Source organism: Symphalangus syndactylus, chromosome 10 (assembly GCF_028878055.3).
Source record: "Symphalangus syndactylus isolate Jambi chromosome 10, NHGRI_mSymSyn1-v2.1_pri, whole genome shotgun sequence".
Lineage (NCBI taxonomy): Eukaryota > Metazoa > Chordata > Mammalia > Primates > Hylobatidae > Symphalangus > Symphalangus syndactylus.
This window is the reverse complement of record NC_072432.2, coordinates 38,959,613-38,977,611: the sequence shown is the minus strand read 5'-3', so window position 1 is coordinate 38,977,611 and position 17,999 is coordinate 38,959,613. Positions and strand designations below refer to the sequence as shown.

The following is a 17,999-nucleotide window of genomic DNA, read 5'->3' as shown; positions in this document are numbered from 1 at the left end:
GCAACGGTGCCATCATGGCTCACTGCAACCTGTGCCTCCTGGGCTCCAGCGATCCTCCCACCTCAGCCTCGCAAGTAGCTGGGAATACAGTTGCATGCCACTATGCCTGGCTAATTTTTGTGTTTTTTTGTAGAGACAGGTTTTTGCCATTTTGTCCAGGCTAGTCTCGAACTCCTGAGCTCAAGTGATCCACCTGCCTCGGCCTCCCAAAGCACTGGGGTTACAGGTATGAACCACAATGCCCAGTCCTCTATTTTTTTTTATAAGATTCTCATTCAAAATAGGAAGTTATCATTCCTTATTCTGTCAATCAATCAGAGAGTTTAAAAATTTTTGTTTCTTCTACCAGTAAGGCTGCAGCTAATAGCCTTGTTTCTATATTCTTATACACAGATAATTATAATTACACAGTCGATTCCCAAGTGTGATATTGCTTGGGATATGCATGTTTAAAATTTTAATAAAAATCACAAATTGTTTGTCAGAAACCTATGACAATGCACATTTCTACCAACAGCGTAAGCTAATAGGTAAGCAGTAATATCTCATTTTGCTTTATTTTTTTTTTGATCACTACCAAGGCTCAGTGCCATTTAATATGCTATTTTGCCATTTTAATTTCCTCTTCCATGAATTTCCATCATTGTTCATTTTCCTCTTTGGTTGTCTATTTTTAAATGAAAAAGCACCAGGATTTTAGAAATATCTTTTTTTTTGGTCAATCATATATGTGAAAACATTTTTTCCTTATCTATATTTTTAGATTATTTGTTTATACCAGGATTTGAAATTTGTCTCCATGCTCAGAATTTCATTTTAAATATGTTCATGATATTGAAGTCAACCCCCCGCTTTATTTGTTTTCATATATCATGAGAAGTCAAAGAATCAAAGCAATATATTCTTACAGCCATGCACATTTTCTCCCTGTCTTCAGTCCTGTGTCTGTCCCTCTCATAATCCTGTTTCAGCACATATGAAGGCACTTCTGTGGATTACTTGATTACAGACCTAGCCAATACTTTCTACACTGGAAAATATATATATATATACACACACACACACACACACACACACACAATCACTTAACTATATTAACCACTTGCCCCATAGTAAATTTTTTTTTCATAGTGCATGATGCAGAAGGCTCCCACATGCCACTCCCATCCCATGGAGGACTTGCCACTCTATGACAACACTGGCAGAGCCCACCTAATGGCTCCCACTCTACCTGCTCCCCGAACCTGGGAGGAAGGAGGGTGGGAGCTGGATGTCAGCTTCTGTGTCACTAGCAGGATTTGATGACCCTGCTGTGAGATGGGCATGTAGAACTCCATTTTCTTTTCCTGGATCTCACACCATCAGCATCAGTGTAAAAGCCGCAGAGCATCCAGCAACAGGTAGTGTCCCATGATGATGTTATGTTAGGGACATTCTGAAAACTTTCTTGACCCTGAGTAACTCCTTCAGCATTTTCTTTTCTTTTCTTTTGACAGAGTTTTGCTCTTGTCACCTAGGCTGGTGTGCAGTGGCAAGATTTCTGCTCACTGCAACCTCCGCCTCCCAGGCTCCAGCGATTCTCTTGCCTCAGCCTCCTGAGTAGCTGGGATTGCAGCCACCCACCACCATGCCTGGCTAATTTTTGTATTTTTAGTAGAGATGGGGTTTCAACATGTTGACCAGGCTGGTCTCGAACTCCTGACCTCAGGTCATCCACCTGTCTTGACCTCCCAAAGTGCTGGGATTACAGGGATAAGCCACTGCGCCACCCCCCACCCCGCTTTAGCATTTTTGACAAAACAATCAGGTTACCCACATTTACATGGCCCTTCTTAATAGGCGAAGCTCTTTCATTAACATCAACCCATTTAATCTTGGTTAAGCTGTAATGGGTTGGTTGAGTAATTTTTTCAAAACAAAGGATGAACAAGCTCAGAGAGCCTGAGGGACTTACTGAAGATCACACGGTAAATGATAAACTATTTTACTTTATGTCTAAGGTCTTTCATAATGTGAAATAGAATGTAGATATTGCAACAATAGCATTTTTGGAGACAGCTACCTCCTTTACCAGGAATAACCTTTGCATGTCACATTTAGAGATAAACCTCAAAATGCAAATCCTTCCCCTGAGAGTAGGAAATGCATTAACAAAGCATTAACACAGGTTTTTACATATTCAAAATATTAAACTAATGCTAGGATTCTAGACTTGATTTTAAGACATGGTAGTTAATAGAAAAGTTCTAGACTGAAAACAATTTTGCAAAAATATACATTTGTATATGTGTATATATATATATATATCTGCTAGGAAAATATATTGCTTAAGGTGTCTGCACCATTTCTTAGTTACCAATTTTACATTCTGCATTCACAGCATTTGCCATCCCATCTCTACACTTAAAGCCACCATATTACTTTTAATTACTTTATACACATTTTCAGTCATCATCTAAATAATCATTTATAGCCACAAACTAATACTGTTTAGTCAATGAAGCACTTTCATCAGCAAAAATTACAGATTTTTTGAACATGATTCTGGGAATAGTTCAGTTTTTACAATTAGTAATTGAGGCTTTGTCATATGAAGCAAGAAATCTGCTATTATTTTGAAAAATCAATTGTATATCGACCATAAAGAAATAGTATAAAAGTCATAAAAACACTGCCCTTTACTGTAGTAAAATGTGGGACATTTTATTTGAGTTCCTAAGAAATTCCCTGTATTTAGAACTCTTGGACCTTCACTACTTGTAAATGTGAGTCTATCCTTTACCTTACCCTAGCTTTTACCCTAGGGATTTGGTACATTTTATTAGAAATAGGAAAATGTCGACAGTGAAAACTGAGAAGAGTTAGAAGACTTCAAGCACAATGGCCCAGCATGTGTATGTTCAGGGTAAGTGAAGGGTCCCCTCCACTGGGATTCAATGACTAAAGATTATGAAGATACCAAAAATGCAAGAAGTCACAGGAAATATTTTTCCTCAATGGCAAAGGTGACACAGTAGAATGGTTAAGAAGGAAGGTTTATTGGCTTCAAATCCCCAGCTGATGTTCAACACTTTATTTACTTCTCACTTGAATTTCAAATTTTCCTGAAAAATAATTTCCCATCAATTTCCATTTCTTTGGAAAGCCCCCATGTGTAATTTATTGATAACATATCTGAAGAGCAGAATTAATGATATTTCCCAGCTGTTGCTCCAGATCATGTAGGGTAGAGGAGGCTGAAGACTGCTACAAGGGAAGGCATCTCTATTGTCTCAAAACGTCAGGACGGTACGGATACTGCAATAGGAAAGAAGAGACATTGTGTTAACATTTAGACAACCCACATGCTTGATTTGAGAGTCCGGGGAGCATATGAGGTGTCTTAGTGAAAATCTGTCTGTGATCCCAGCTACCCTATTTCCATCCCCATACATTTGGTTCAAGTAAAAGGAAGTTCATCTTTTTTGGTTTACTTTTCTTTTTTTTTTTTTTTTCTCCAATCTTAATCTCACTCACAACATCCTGAGTATGCCTGTCACTTCAATTCTACATTAATTCTACATTAGCATCTTCAAAAAATCATTGCGTGCCCACATTCCTGGTATAATAAGGAATATAAAACAACAATGGATAATAACTTGCAGTAAGTTCTTACTATTTGTCATATTCTTCGTGCATTTTCTTAAACTTCAACCTAAACATCAACACTAGGAGGTAGGTTTCCATATTATGTCCATTTTAGAGATTATAAAAACTGAGACTTAGAAAGATTTGTAACTTGCTCTGGTAGCGCATCTAGTATGGAGTGTTGGGATTCAAACCCAAATACAAATTTGCAAAAATTATAAGATGATGGATAACTTGCCTGAAAGAACTGATAATTTAACAAAGTTAAGACCATGCTGGAAGTTTAAAAGACCTTTGATACATATGTTTAAGGATTCGTAGAAGTAGAGAATAAAGTTGATTTGTATTAATTCTAAGATAGCTCATTCTTGTGAAGATTACAAATGGAACATTTACACTGGAACTAATGCCCTTTCTATAAACCAACTTCTCATGAATAAATATTTTTAGAAAATGATGGTCTTTGTGACTCTTTAATAATTTTTAACATATATATGTATATGTATATGCATATATGAGAAAAATATATGCACATAATTCAGAGAATACAAGACAGCAGGAAGAAGAAAGTAAAAGTAATCCGTAATCCCACAACCTAGAAATAATCATTCTCAATGTTTTCTTGAATTTCTATGAACTTTTTTCTAGAAATCTGTGCATGTTTTACTGTTTTTGATGAAAATTTGAGACATTGCATATACAATATATACAATTTATATTTTTCATTACATGAGCCTAAAATTACATCATGAGTATTTCCCAATGAAGTCATTTCTTTTTGATGGTTTCATTTATTTCTAATAGATGACTGGAATTTGTGAAATTATTTTCCTCGTGTTGAACTTTAGAATGTTTCTAAGTTCTATAGTATGTTTGAATAGTTGATTATTTCTGTAGAATAGATTTCTAGAAATGGAATTGCTGGGGCAATTCCATCCAGTGGGCATTCCATCCAGTGAAAACTTCTTAGCCATAAAATCAACCACAAATTTTGGGATACCTTCTTTACTCTTAAAGCCTGAAAAGAAGACAGTATCATTGTTGGATTCAACTAGGGTAAGTAGGAGAATTGAAGAGAAGGGGCAAAGGATTCAGTTATTTTTTTAAAGGTTTCTGATACATATTACCAAATTGCTTTTCCAAAAGTATGTATCAATTACTACTGAAAGTATATGAAAGTGCCCAACTCACCTTATTCTTACCAATATTGAATATTACAATTTTTAATCTTTGCTTATTGATAGGATTAACTATATTTACATATGCATATTACTATATGACATTCTCATAAAATGAATTTAGGTGTGCTTCATGACTTCTTATGTTGCTCAACACTGTCCTCTGGTTTTGTTCATCTCTATATTTGCCATCATCTTTTCAATCCTATGATGATGATGATCCCAATGATGATGTCAGTGGTAATAATAATGACAATGATAACTAACCTTTGATGACTACTGTTTTCCATATGTACATGCACTCTCAAGGGGTGGTGTGGTTTAATAGAAAGTGAATAGATTTGCTAAAAACAAGATCTACTTTTGAATTCTGGCTCCGCTTCCTACCACTTGATGATTTTGGCAAAGTCATGTCTTCTCCAAGTCTCAGTTTCTCTTCTCTAAGATAGTGAGATTGAGACTGACACTGAGCATTGTTTGGGAATCACAGGAGACAATGCAGGTAAGACACTTAATAGAACAGCTGGTGCTCTGTGGGTGCTAGTTTCTTTCCTTCCTCAATAATGTTGTCAGTTAAAGGATCTAGTATAATGATTTTGTGAGTGCCAAAGAAACACTATTTAAAGTTGCAAACCTCATGAAAATAAGTGTGGGATAGCAGAAAAATCTAAGATTCTGGAGCTAGAAGGCAAAGGTTAGATATAACTGCCTGTTTCCAGTTGTGCCTCACGTAAATGCAGGTGACAAAATTTATTTTATTAGCTGGTTGTAAGTGTTAAATGTTAGAGGTAGGAAATAGAATTGGCTTATTTTTCTAAGCTTCAGAGAAAATGTAAGACAAACATTTAAAATAGTGTTTAGTACTCTTCTCTTTTATGATAACTTTCAGTGGTAAACAATTTTTTCTTAAACTACAAAAGAAAAAGAGAAAAACTAGTAATATCTACCTAGAAAACAATCCCAGTGTAGTTCCACCTCCTCCTGTAATGAAAATGTTGAGGATGTCCTGAAAATTATTTAAATATGCAGACACTTAGTGTCAGCTTTATATAGGTAGAAGGAAGAGGCTTCAAAGACACTATGTTATAATTATGGTTGTTTAAATAGACTTTTGTTTTTTTGTGGGTATTTTTTTTGGGCAAATGTGAGTGTTCTCTTTTCAGGAAGACTGAGTGGCTCTGATCATTCAGATTTGCAGTAATCAACATAATTTGACTCCAGCAGAATAGGAAATGCAAAGCAACTGTTTTCAGCTTCTCACAGTATGATCCTACATACGCTCCATGCAAAGACTGAACTGGTGATGGAAAACCAAGGGACCCTATTTTTTCTCATCCTTCCACCTTTTTCATTCTCTGCTAGACAATCCCCTATGGTAGAAAAAAAAGCAAAACAGAAAACTAACTTAAAATCTACCTTTTCCCAGAGTGAAGCAGGTCAAATCCTTCATTTATTTTTTCAAAAGGTAAAACATGGGTTATTAACGCATCCAGTGAAAACTTCTTAGCCATAAAATCAGCCACAAGTTTTGGGATACCTTCTTTACTCTTAAAGCCTGAAAAGAAGACAGTATCATTGTTGGATTCAACTAGGGTAAGTAGGATAATTGAAGAGAAGATTTTCCAAATAAATGAAGTTTAGAAAAGATGCTCCATTCCAGACTGCTATAACTGAGGATAAGAAGAGATAGAGTACTTCAATATGCTTTTACAGTGTCTTGACTTAAAAAAAAAATCACAGATAAATGAAGGTTCTTAGTTATTTTGTCTCTCCCATAGAAATAATAGTACAGAAGTTTATGCCCAAAGTAGAGGAGCAAATTTATCAGTTGTCTAAATTTAGATGTAGATATGAAATATTGTTGTAGATTTCCATGTTCTACTAAAAATTTCCATGCCTTACACAGCCACAAGTACAAAAACAGATGGAAATGAAAGGTCCTGGGTTATGGTGACAACAGAGAAGTCTATATTGGGACCTTCTGTCTGCATTAGTTCCATATCTAGTTGACTTGGAGACTGTAGATAGAAAAGGAATTTAAATTTATTTTTGATTTGTTTTCAAAACCTTGCCTTGTCAATTGTAAAAGGGGAGATATATTGAGATTAATGAGAATTTGGCACTTGAGCCCAACTACATACCACCATAAACAGCCCCCTTCCAGGTGCGTCCAGTCAGTAGCAGCATAGGGTTTATTGAGAGGTTCTGGGAAGCAGGAGGTACCCCTACGATGACGCTTGTGCCACATGCCTCATGACAACATAACAGGGAAGCCATCTGGAATAAAGTGAATATTTAGCATCCTTAACGTGGAGTCCCATAGTTCCTATCCATAATGCACAATATCATGTAATAGGCTTAACTGGATCGTGAGTGTGTAGAGGGAAGAGATCATGTCTTTTGCTCCTTCATTCCCCGTTTTTGCACAGGATAGTGCTGTGGATTCAGGAAATGCCCAGAAAATGGTTTTTTAATGAAAGAATGGATAAATAATGGAGTGCACTTAGTTCTTCCTAATAAAGGAATAAAGTGGCAGACATCATTACAAACATATATAAAGCGTAAAATTTCATCATCACATAATTCTTAGGCAATCTGTGAGTTGGTTAATTCATTTTTCATTGATTTATTACATAGGTATTTTGAACCCAGTATTTTCAACCACATATTTTGATGGTGAACAAGATAAACAATTATATCACCGAAATTTGTCTCTTGTCCACTTGACGGTCTCCCTCTTAAGTGGATTCCTATTCTACTGTCCCTTTCTCAAATGGACATGTTTTAAACATTGTTTTTTAACCTCCCCAAATACATATTGGTTTTACATTCAAATACACCGATTATTTGGGAACCTCAAGAAACAGTTCAGAAAATGTTTTCCAGTCAGCTCTTGGAACATGTTCTGTAGTTAGAAAATGGTTTAGTATCCCCGTAGGTATATAATGATTCGTTCTTTGATTTTGGATTCTGACCTTTGGGAGACCAGACATCCTCAGAACCTGTGGCTGTCAGACACTTGGTATCTTAAGATAAGGTACACTCCAGTTCCACACGAGAAAATGGATGAAAATATAGAAAAAGACCATAAAGAGAAAAGCTGTAGCCCTGGAAAAAGTTGAATTCTCTTGACATTTTATTCCTCTGTGGCATCTGTCCTAGGTCAAGGCTGCTGAGAGCTTTGATCTTAGAGTGCCACTCCCTGTTACCCACACAGCTGGACCTTCTAGAAAACCTCAGCAATGGAAATTTGTTGGTTTCTGGAGACTTTTTCAGTAGGATTCTAGAGAATTCTGGGTAGGTGAAATATAGCTAGAGATGTGTTTCCCATTGCAATTGATATTTGTAACTGTTTGGAAGAAATACCATAATAAGCCAAAGATGATGTAAGCACTGCAAGATTGGAAGTAGTATTTCATATCAATAATGCCAAGTGAGGCTGAGTGTGGTGGCTTGTGCCTATACTCTCAGCATTTTTGGAGGCTGAGGTAGGAGAATCGCTTGAGCCGAGGAGGTTGAGGCTGCAGCGAGTTATAATTATGCCACTTCAGCCTTGGTGACAGAGTGAGACCCTGTCTCAAAAAAAAAAAAAAAAAAAACAGACAGCTGACATTATTGGGAGCTTACCATATGACAGGTGGCACTGTGCTAAGTATATCACATACGTTGTCTCATGTAATCTATAAGCAATGCTATGAGATACGTAGCTTTTAAGTTCTGGGGGTTGGTAAAGTCTGTTGACTTTTCTTTTTTTTCTTTCTTTCTTTTTTTTTTTTTTTTGAGACAGAGTTTCACTATGTCACCCAGGCTGGAGTGCAATGGTGCGATCTTGGCTCACTGCAACCTCCACCTCGTGGGTTCAAGTGATCCTCTTGCCTCAGCCTCCCGAGTAGCTGGGATTACAGGTATGTGCTACACCACCATACCTGGCTAATTTTTGTATTTTTAGTAGAGACTGTTGACTTTTCAAAGTATTCAGTCCAACTAATATTGGGTACTAGCTATGTGCCAGGCACTGTCCAGTTTCTGTGATAAAATACAGTGATGTCTTAAAGCAGTCAATTTCCTTAGGGCATATTTTTGTTAATAAAACAGCAGTTGGCCTAAAATTGCTCATTTCCTGTGGCCAAATACTAACATGTTAAAAATTTGGAATTTATTAAGAACATATGCAAAATTGTTAAACCATTTTTGTTAAGAATGTCGGAGAAAAAACATTCCAATTTGAGAACAGAATTTGTATTATGTTTACTTGAACTTATATTTTTTAACTAAAAATTAATAAAGTAAATCTGTAATTGCTCAGTTAAGAAAAACAAGCCCTTTTCTTTTCCTCTAGAGGAAATATGACTTGAGACAGGTTTGGGTAGTTGATGGAAGAAAAGATTTCTCATAACAAAAATTAAACAAGCCAGGTAACAAACAGATGATGGGAAATTTCCATTCATCATTAAAAATATCCTTTATACATAAAACATATATTTTGCTGCCTAAATGCATCTTCCAGGTTGCAGAGGCAGAAATCTCAGGGCATGTCGTGGTACATACCATGGTGTCAAGCCGACCGATGACTTCAAACGAAAAATCCACACCTCCATCAGTCATTTCCTTTAGCACCTCCTGGATGGGTTTCTTGTAGTCTTGAGGGTTGATGCATTCAGTGGCACCCAACTCTTTGGCCTTTGCAAATTTGTCCTTGTTGATGTCCACTGCAATGATTCTGGCTGCTCCAGCTGCTTTACAGCCCATAACAGCAGATAGGCCGACCCCTCCCAGGCCAAACACAGCACAGGTAGAGCCTGGGGTGACCTGTGTTTTCAGAAAATGCAAAAGTAGATTAAGTGATGATTGTTAGAAAGTGCCTAAGCTTTATAAAGTGCCATGCCTAGGTGTTTATCAAGAGCTACTTAGACTCTTTTGTCCAACCTTTTATCAAAACCTCTTTTGGCTTCAGTTGCTTTATTTTAAATTCAAGGGGATGAACTAGTTGAGTGGTTCTCAAACTGATGCATATTAGATTCATCTGGGGAGCTTTACAAACTATTCCACTGTCCAGGTCACAGCCTATGTCAATTAAATGAGAATCTCTGCAGGTGGACTCAGTCCCCAGGTGACTCCAATGGGAAGGTCAGGCTGGGAACCAGGGGACTGGATGATCTTTGAGATCCAGATGGCAGTGATTACAATCTTGAAGGGACTCTCAATTGCTGAAATCCCTTGATAGCCAGCTTCAGTAACTCATACACACACAAAGGCAATATTTGGAAAATAAAATAAGTGGAAAAGGCTACTCCAGGAGAATGAAAAATATTCCACTTAAACCCTCAGTAATTAACTCCTTGGTTCATTTATGTTCAGTAGTTGTGACCAGTATATCCCTGCTTTAAAAATACACTAGCAAACAACACAGCAATGAAACGTTTGTCTATATTTCAATAATAAATACAATCTATTGTTACGAGTATCCTCATCTTCTGTTCTTGGGTAGGATCACTTTGACCATCTGCTAACATGTATGAGGCAACTGAACAAGGAGCTAAGTGCTAAAGTCACAGAAATTTGGAAAAGATGCCTTCTGAATTTTTTTCTTTTTGGTTGGCTAGGGGCTGTTTATTAAACCTAGTCTCCCATAGTCAGTCTTCATTGTGGGTAACATGTTTTCCTGTCCCAAGTAATCTCATCCTTATATTCCCTTAAGGGTGTCTATTCACTCATTCACCAAGTATTATTCATACTATGGGGGACACCACCATTTTCTACCTTACTTAGAAAAACACAAGACTTGTGACTGTGATTCAAAAACACTAATAAGTATGTATTGCAAGCTAAGATTCAGCAGGAGATTTGAAAAAGATATTTTAGCCTCAGCTCTCATATTAAAAATATATTTTAGTCTTAGCACTGAGGCTTTGGGCAAATATCTTTATATCTCTGAACCTCGGTTTCATAAAATAAAGCATACTACTAGACTTTCAGCCTACTCAGATGAGGAGCCTTTAAAGAATTTCTGCTTGAAATTTACCACTTCTGAAGTATATGTGTGTGTTCATGCCAGGGGAGTTAGTTTCAGCAGTGAAATCCCATAATGAGTGAATTACGCATCACTAAATCTTTATTACTTTCCGTCTAAGAATCCACAGAGTGGGTGAGCATTGGTTTGGAAGTGCATCAGGTAAGGTTTTGGACTCTACCGTTGATCCTAATTCTGGGAGTAGAGGATCCACAGACTAGCTGCTCCTCAAGGGCAAACGCTTCATTTCATTTACTTTTGCTGTCAGAGCCTAGCAGAACCTATGGTGCCTGAGGCACGTATAGGTGCTCTCTAATTGTTGAATGAATTACTAAATGAATTCTTAGGCCTAAAATTTCATGATCCCATAAACGGCAAATTTAGAAGAAAAATTATTGTAAATGACATCTTTACTCGTAACTTTTTATCTGCAATAAATTGGTAAAATTTCTAGCATGTGTATTCAATTCTTTCTGGGCCATTTTTCTGCTCATAATCGACACTTCAAATCTACAAAAATAATTTCTGATTCTTGCAAGAAATTGCTTCCCTTTTGGTTTCTGACAGTCTGCATGTAAGCAGTTTTATCATCCATTGTTATTCTCACCTTGGCAACGTTAACTGCAGACCCATAACCAGTTGAGAATCCACAGCCAATAAGGCAGACCTTCTCCAGGGGTGAGGCTGCATCAATTTTGGCCACTGCATTCTCATCCACCACCGTGTACTGTGAGAAGGTGCTGGTGCCAAGGAAGTGGTGAATGGGCTTCCCCCTGCAGGTGAACCTCCTGGTGCCATCCTGCAGGGTCCCCCGAGGATTGCCTAGACTAGGCAGTGCAATACACAAACACACAAAGGCATGAGACAGGAGCATAAGTAATGTGCAAACTCAAAGTCTGTGCAAAGAGAGCATCAGAAACCTACTCGTTTTTCAAGCAGTAGTTGCTTTCCGGGTTTTTACAAACTCTGCATTTTCCACACTGAGGAGTAAAGAGCGGGATGACTTTATCACCTGGAGAGGAATAAAACAAATTCTTCTTAAATTTCTATGCAGGAATTAATACAGCAAAAACTTAAAGTTCAGATGTATTGATTAGAAGCATGTTTCTTTAAAAGTCTTTAAGGAATAGAGTTCAATAATAACTATGTCATTTTTCAATGCCTGCTACAGCATTGTTTTCAGTTTGGGTTTATAAGTGCCTGAGGATTCCTAAAGAGAAAACGCAAATGTGGGAGACCACACAGATTGAAAAAATTACTTCCTCTGTACTAATAGTTAACTTTTACGCAGTGTACTGATTTCTCCTGGAGGCTTTGCAATCATTTTATTTAAACTTTAACTAATTAAATCTTAAATATTCTTACTATAAATATAAATATAAATTTTAGTTGAAAGTCATCTATTATAGTGCCTGTAGATTTTGGGAAGATCTGGTATTTTGTAAAAGATTGATTTACAATAAATATTAGAATTTTGAACCAATTCTTGGCTTTTCAAAGTGACTGTGCTTATCTTTTTTATGAAATGAATGCTTTAAAAAATCCTAGCTTTTTTTTTTTTTTTTTGAGAAAAACTAACAAAAAATGGGACAAAGAAGAATTCCAGAAATTTCTCTGAAAACTTCAGCCGTTCACAACAAGTTAGGGACTTTCTTTTAGGATAAGAATTGACTTACAAATATTTTTAGCTGATAATTTGTGAATTATCTACTTTTCCTGTTATGGTGGAGGGAGTAGGGGTAAAAAGTAAGGCTGTCATTTTGTTGTTAATTTATTTCTAACTAAAGGAAATAGAGCTAAAACATACTTTGGGTAGTTTATTTTATTATTTTCTGTTCACAGTTTAAATTGGTATTTGGTAAGGGGGCAGGGTGAATCTACAGGCTAAAGCGACTTTTTAGAATTAAACAATTTTTATTTTTAATCACCTGTGCTATACATTCCACATGATCAAGAAAAATGGTTGGTGCATTAACATTTTATAGGTAAAGTTTATGTGAAAATGATGGTTGGCAATGTCCTAGTTATTAACCCTTTACTTCTAAAAGTATTTACATTAGTACATAAGTTTAGGGTAAAATAAATGTTGAAGATAAAATAATCAGTAATCTGTAACCAGCTGCATTTAAGCATGGCTGAAGGTAATAAGGCAGACATTGTTGATGGCGGGATGGTTCCTTCTGTTTCTTTCATTTCCTTTCACCTAGCCTGTTTCATTGATTCCATGTTCAGGAAGAGAGAACATGTCGGAAGAGGAAATTGGTGAAGGAGCTGCATAGGTCACCTAAGAAAAGGTCATGTTTATTCGTCTGTAGCCATGTAGCCTCCATTTTGTGAACTCAGCACAGAACAGTTTCCATATTTACTTTTTTTCCCTCCTCCCGTTTCTACTTCTGTCTGGGCCCTGACAGAAGACAGTGTTCAGCAACACTAACACGGAGGTTACTAGATTATGAATGCCACACTGGTAGGCACTGTGTCTCTTTTGATCCTCACATATCTCCAGGCTCTAACCTGGTGCCTGGTGTCTAGTAGATACTCAGTACATAATGGTTGAAGGGTACAATACATGAGTGCCTGAATGCATACATGCTTGAGTCAGGCAGGCAGAGAGGGAAAGAGGAAACTCCTGAAGTCCTGGCTGCCCGGTGACCTTGTGCAAGCCTTTTCGTCTCTCATTGCCTTGGTTTCCTCATCCAGGCTGGGAAATCCTGGATGGTGAACCACACGTGTTCCCTGAGTGTGAATCCTGTACCTGGTTTGACTGTAGTCACCCCTTCTCCAACACTCTCCACGATGCCGGCTGCCTCATGGCCTAAAATCACAGGAAGGGGGGTCACCAGGTTGCCACTAACCACGTGGTCATCTGTGCGACAGATTCCTACAGCCACCATCTGCAGAATAAAGAGATGTTCAAATTCAGAAAAGATTGTAACTAGATGAATTTAACATGCCCAAATTCCTGAAATTGTGTTTCTAAAATGTATTCAAGGGTTTTGCTGATAATCCCTACTATTCCTAAATATGAAAGATTCAGTTTATCCACAAGCTTATTCAGTCTAAAACCCTTCTCTACCTTCCCTTCTTGAATTAAACAATTTAGAATAATCTGTGAAATAATTGATTCTGAAATATTTAAGTCTTATATAAGAATGCACGCTTTAAAAAATAGAAGTAGAAATAGCAAAGTAACACATGGAAAATATCTAATGTTAATTGATTTTGAAGTCTTGATATATATCCTTTGGAATTTTTTTCTGTACAAACATAAATTCTTTTGTATTTTACTGGAATTATACTGTATGTACTCTTTGATCACTTTTTAAAAATTTAAAATTTATATTTATACCTTTCCTTGACAACAAATGTAATTTTATTTTCTGGGTGATCATATAAGATATGCCTCTTAGTGGATTTTTGGATGTTTCCATTTTTAATGTTCTTTGAGTTTTTTTTAAATGTAAAATGAAATACAAATGGAAAAATATTTCACCTTAATGCGAACTTCATAAGCCTTAGGAGGTGCAACCTCCACATCCTCAATGGAAAAGGGTTTCTTTACCTCCCACAGCACAGCTGCTTTGCATTTGATTACCTAGAAAAACAGAGAGATGGTGACAGTGTTTTCTCACTCTTGAAGTCATAAATTGTGTCTTTTCATCTTTGTACACGTAATATTGCGTCCCATGTCTGGTACCTAACAAGTGCTCCATGGAAATGAAGTACTCTGGTTTATAAAGAGAATAAAAGTATCTTTTAAAAAGCAACATAAGGAAAGATAAACAAAGTATAATAAGACATTGAGAAAAATGGAATGTATTTATTTAGGCCATTCTTATGTTGTTGTTGTTTTTTCTCTGAAGGTGTTTATTCCTGATATTTCCTAATGCCATCCTGAAAATGCTTGTTTACCCACAACTATTGGCTGATACATGAAGTTAGAAGTCACCTTTCTTTTGCTGACAGTCAGTGTCTGTCCACATAAAATACACTGCTTTATTGCTCAACTTTCTGCTTAGGCCAAAAGGATCTGACTCTATAAGAACAGTTATACATTTACCTTCCTGCGTAGGATGACATTTCTTTCTCTCCCTATTTGCTTATTGTCCTCTTTTCATTTTCTCTCTCCACCACTTCTGTGTGCTACTTGTTTCCTATTCATTTGAAACTTAGCTTTGGCAGCCTGTTTTGTAATCTAATTTATGTGTAGAGACTCCTTCCAGCTTAGATTTGAGCCAAATATTATAGAGATTAGAGTTGGTAGTGTATGTGTGTGTGCACGTGTGTGTGTGTATACACTCAGACCCATGCATGTATATTTTAAAACTGGAGAAACGGTGTGTTTGGATTTCTATTTAGCAGAGTTTATCCATAGATGTTCTTAAAAATAAAGTTCAGCATATTTTCTAGTGCTTGCCAGTGTACTGTGAAACCCATCTTTGTTGTGGTAAAGCATGTATAATTCACAGAGCCCTTTCTAGAAAGAATCAACATAATTGCAAATATAATTTAAAAATTCAATTAAGATTTATTTTTCTGCCAATTCATTTTCATTATTTATTTGTCAAATTTTTCAACTTTGTAGGATGTTCAGCATGGTCAATGCCAAAATAAATATCAGAATACTTAGACAGAAGGTACTAATAGTAGTAAGATTCTTATTATTAGGTGCTTATGATGTGACAGGCACATTGTGGCCTGTGCTGGGTAAATTACATGCATTATTTTTATCTTAAAATTTATTCATTGATTGATTTTTAATTTCAATAGTCTTTGGGGTGCAGGTGGTTTTTGGTTACACGGATAAGTTCTTTAGTGGTGATTTCTGAGATTTTGGTGCACCCCTCACACAAGCAGTGTAGACTGAACCCAATACGTAGTCTTTTATGTCTTATTCCTCTTGCTGCCCTTTTCCCTCCGTCCCCAAAGACCATTATATCATTCTTATCCTTTGTGTCCTCATAGTTTAGCTACCACTTTTAAGTGAGAACATTGGATATTTGGTGTTCCATTCCTGAGTTACTTCACTTAGAATAATGGCCTCTAGCTCCATCCAAGTTGCTGCAAAGGCCATTATTTCACCTGTTTTATGGCTGAGTAGTATTCCATGGTGTATATGTACCACATTTTCTTTATCCACTTGTTAGTTGATGGGCATTTAGGTTGATTTCATATTTTTGCAATTGCAAATTGTGCTGCTATAAACAATGTGCATTGTTTTTAAACCTGACAAGGCTGCTACCAGGACAGTACTATTGAATTATTGGCTTATTTTACAGGTGAAATAATTGAGGATCAATTGACTCAGTGATTGAATAATTTTCCCGAAGTCTCAAAGCTGGCTGTACAGAGAATAATGATTAATCTAGCCTCACGTTTTCAGTATTCTGTGATGTTAAAAAGTTATCAAGAAGTTAAATAGTAATAATAATAGTAGTGGCTAATATTTATTTAAATATTAATATTTAATAGTGGCTAATATCTAATCAGGTACCAGATATGATTCTAAGTGCTTTACAGTATTAATTTAATTCTCAAAACTAATTTATGAAATAGATGTTTGTATTGTCACCATTTAGCATTTGAGGAAAATAAAATGCAGGACGGGTAAACACAAATGAAATGCTGTCAAAAAGGTAAGTTATTGATGTTGCACCCAAAAGGGGAGGGTTGTCTATTTCATCAGTTATTATTTTCATTAATATAGTTGGTTTATACTTTTGCTGTATGAACTCATTATTTCTTTTAAGTTGAGTTTGGTAAATTTGAATTTTCTTTTTTTAAATAATTTTCTATTAGGAATGTAAATATTAATTAGTAATAAATGGAAGTAAAGTGAGATGGAATAAGAACAGTAACAATGGGCTATTGGTGATTTCCAACCAGTCTTACTGATATGAGCATGTTTGTCACACAATGTAGACAGAAGCCTCAGAACCTTTAAATTGAATTATCATAGTGAGATATTTTACTGTGTGGTACACTCCTAACACAAAAAATGACTGGAAATAGTTGCACAGGTTTATGTAATTAAACAATTAAAAAATATCAATTGATTATATTGAATGACCACATGCACCTGTAAACACACTGAGCAAATAAGTACAAATTTATAGAAGAAAAAACCAAATATCTGTATTCCTAGTGCTAAGTGATTCAAATTGTATTATTATTCAAATTGTATTATTAATTTTCTGTAAAGCCATATTAACTTTTAAATGGGGAAGATATTGTTCCGTAGGATTTTTGTGGAAATTCCCTGAGTTGTATCATAATGGACCCCTTTTAATCAGAATTTGCATGTTGATGTCTTGCTTAACCTTGATGATTCTAATGCTGTGAGATCAATGAGCATTTTGTAAGATAGCTCATAGTAAGGTTAAAGGATATTTCAGTCTTCTGAGTCAAATTCCTCTCATTAAACTTCTGTCAGACAACTTTCTTGTGTTCATAAAAGATATGAATAAAAATAATAACACATTTGAATTATGGTTTCTTATTATAAAGATAACTTGCCATTAAAGACTTTTCTAACTTTAGATTTACAAATCAGTCGTGATTAGCTTGGAATAAACTATCATTTTACTGCAAATTTCTTTAATGTAGGAAATAAAGACTTAATAGGTACAGGTTCTATACATTCCTGTTAAAGATATTTAAGAATAGCTTATTTCCACTGCAGTTCAGTATACATTACATATTGAGGTGTATATTGCATATCATTTCAGTGTATCATTTCTAATTTAGATATGAATTTTAAATTATTCATCGAATACTGTATTCCTTTCTTTGTTATATTGATGAGAATATATTACCAACAGTAATATATTTTTTGCTTACTTTTCCTGCTGTGCTCATGTTGTTTCTGTCTTCTCTGCAGACCAGGAGACTGGTGAGTCTTTGTGGATTTCTTCTCTGCTTCAGTGCATAAAGCAGATATATTGCACAGATATTTATTTTGTTTGCTTGTGTAACATCTAATTCCAATTCCACACGTGATCTATGTCTTTAAGCCACACCCACTGGATTACTCTCAGACTGTCAAAACAAAGAAAAGGGTACTGAACCAGCAATCAAAATATTTACTTCCAAATTCCAGATAAGATTTTGTTTTCATTAGGTTAAATATTAAGTTAAAGTGATAAATTGTAATCACTTTCTCTTTTCCTCACTCTCCCCCCAGC

General features: G+C 35.9%; 1 protein-coding gene and 1 long non-coding RNA gene across 2 annotated transcripts in view; one reads left to right on the top strand and one right to left on the bottom strand.

Moving 5' to 3' along the window:
• Nucleotides 1–17,999, top strand: part of LOC134731508 (uncharacterized) — a 40,368-nt gene that overhangs the window by 10,954 nt on the left and 11,415 nt on the right. The window lies entirely within an intron of this gene.
• On the bottom strand, nucleotides 1,755–17,754 carry ADH1B (alcohol dehydrogenase 1B (class I), beta polypeptide). Its single transcript, XM_055296946.2, has 9 exons — nucleotides 17,656–17,754; nucleotides 14,309–14,410; nucleotides 13,571–13,709; nucleotides 11,740–11,827; nucleotides 11,423–11,642; nucleotides 9,354–9,614; nucleotides 6,947–7,082; nucleotides 6,222–6,360; nucleotides 1,755–3,297 (listed from the first exon to the last, which is right to left on the bottom strand). The coding sequence occupies exons 1-9, from the start codon at nucleotides 17,671–17,673 to the stop codon at nucleotides 3,273–3,275; spliced, it is 1,128 nt and encodes a 375-aa protein (XP_055152921.1). The 5' UTR covers nucleotides 17,674–17,754; the 3' UTR covers nucleotides 1,755–3,272.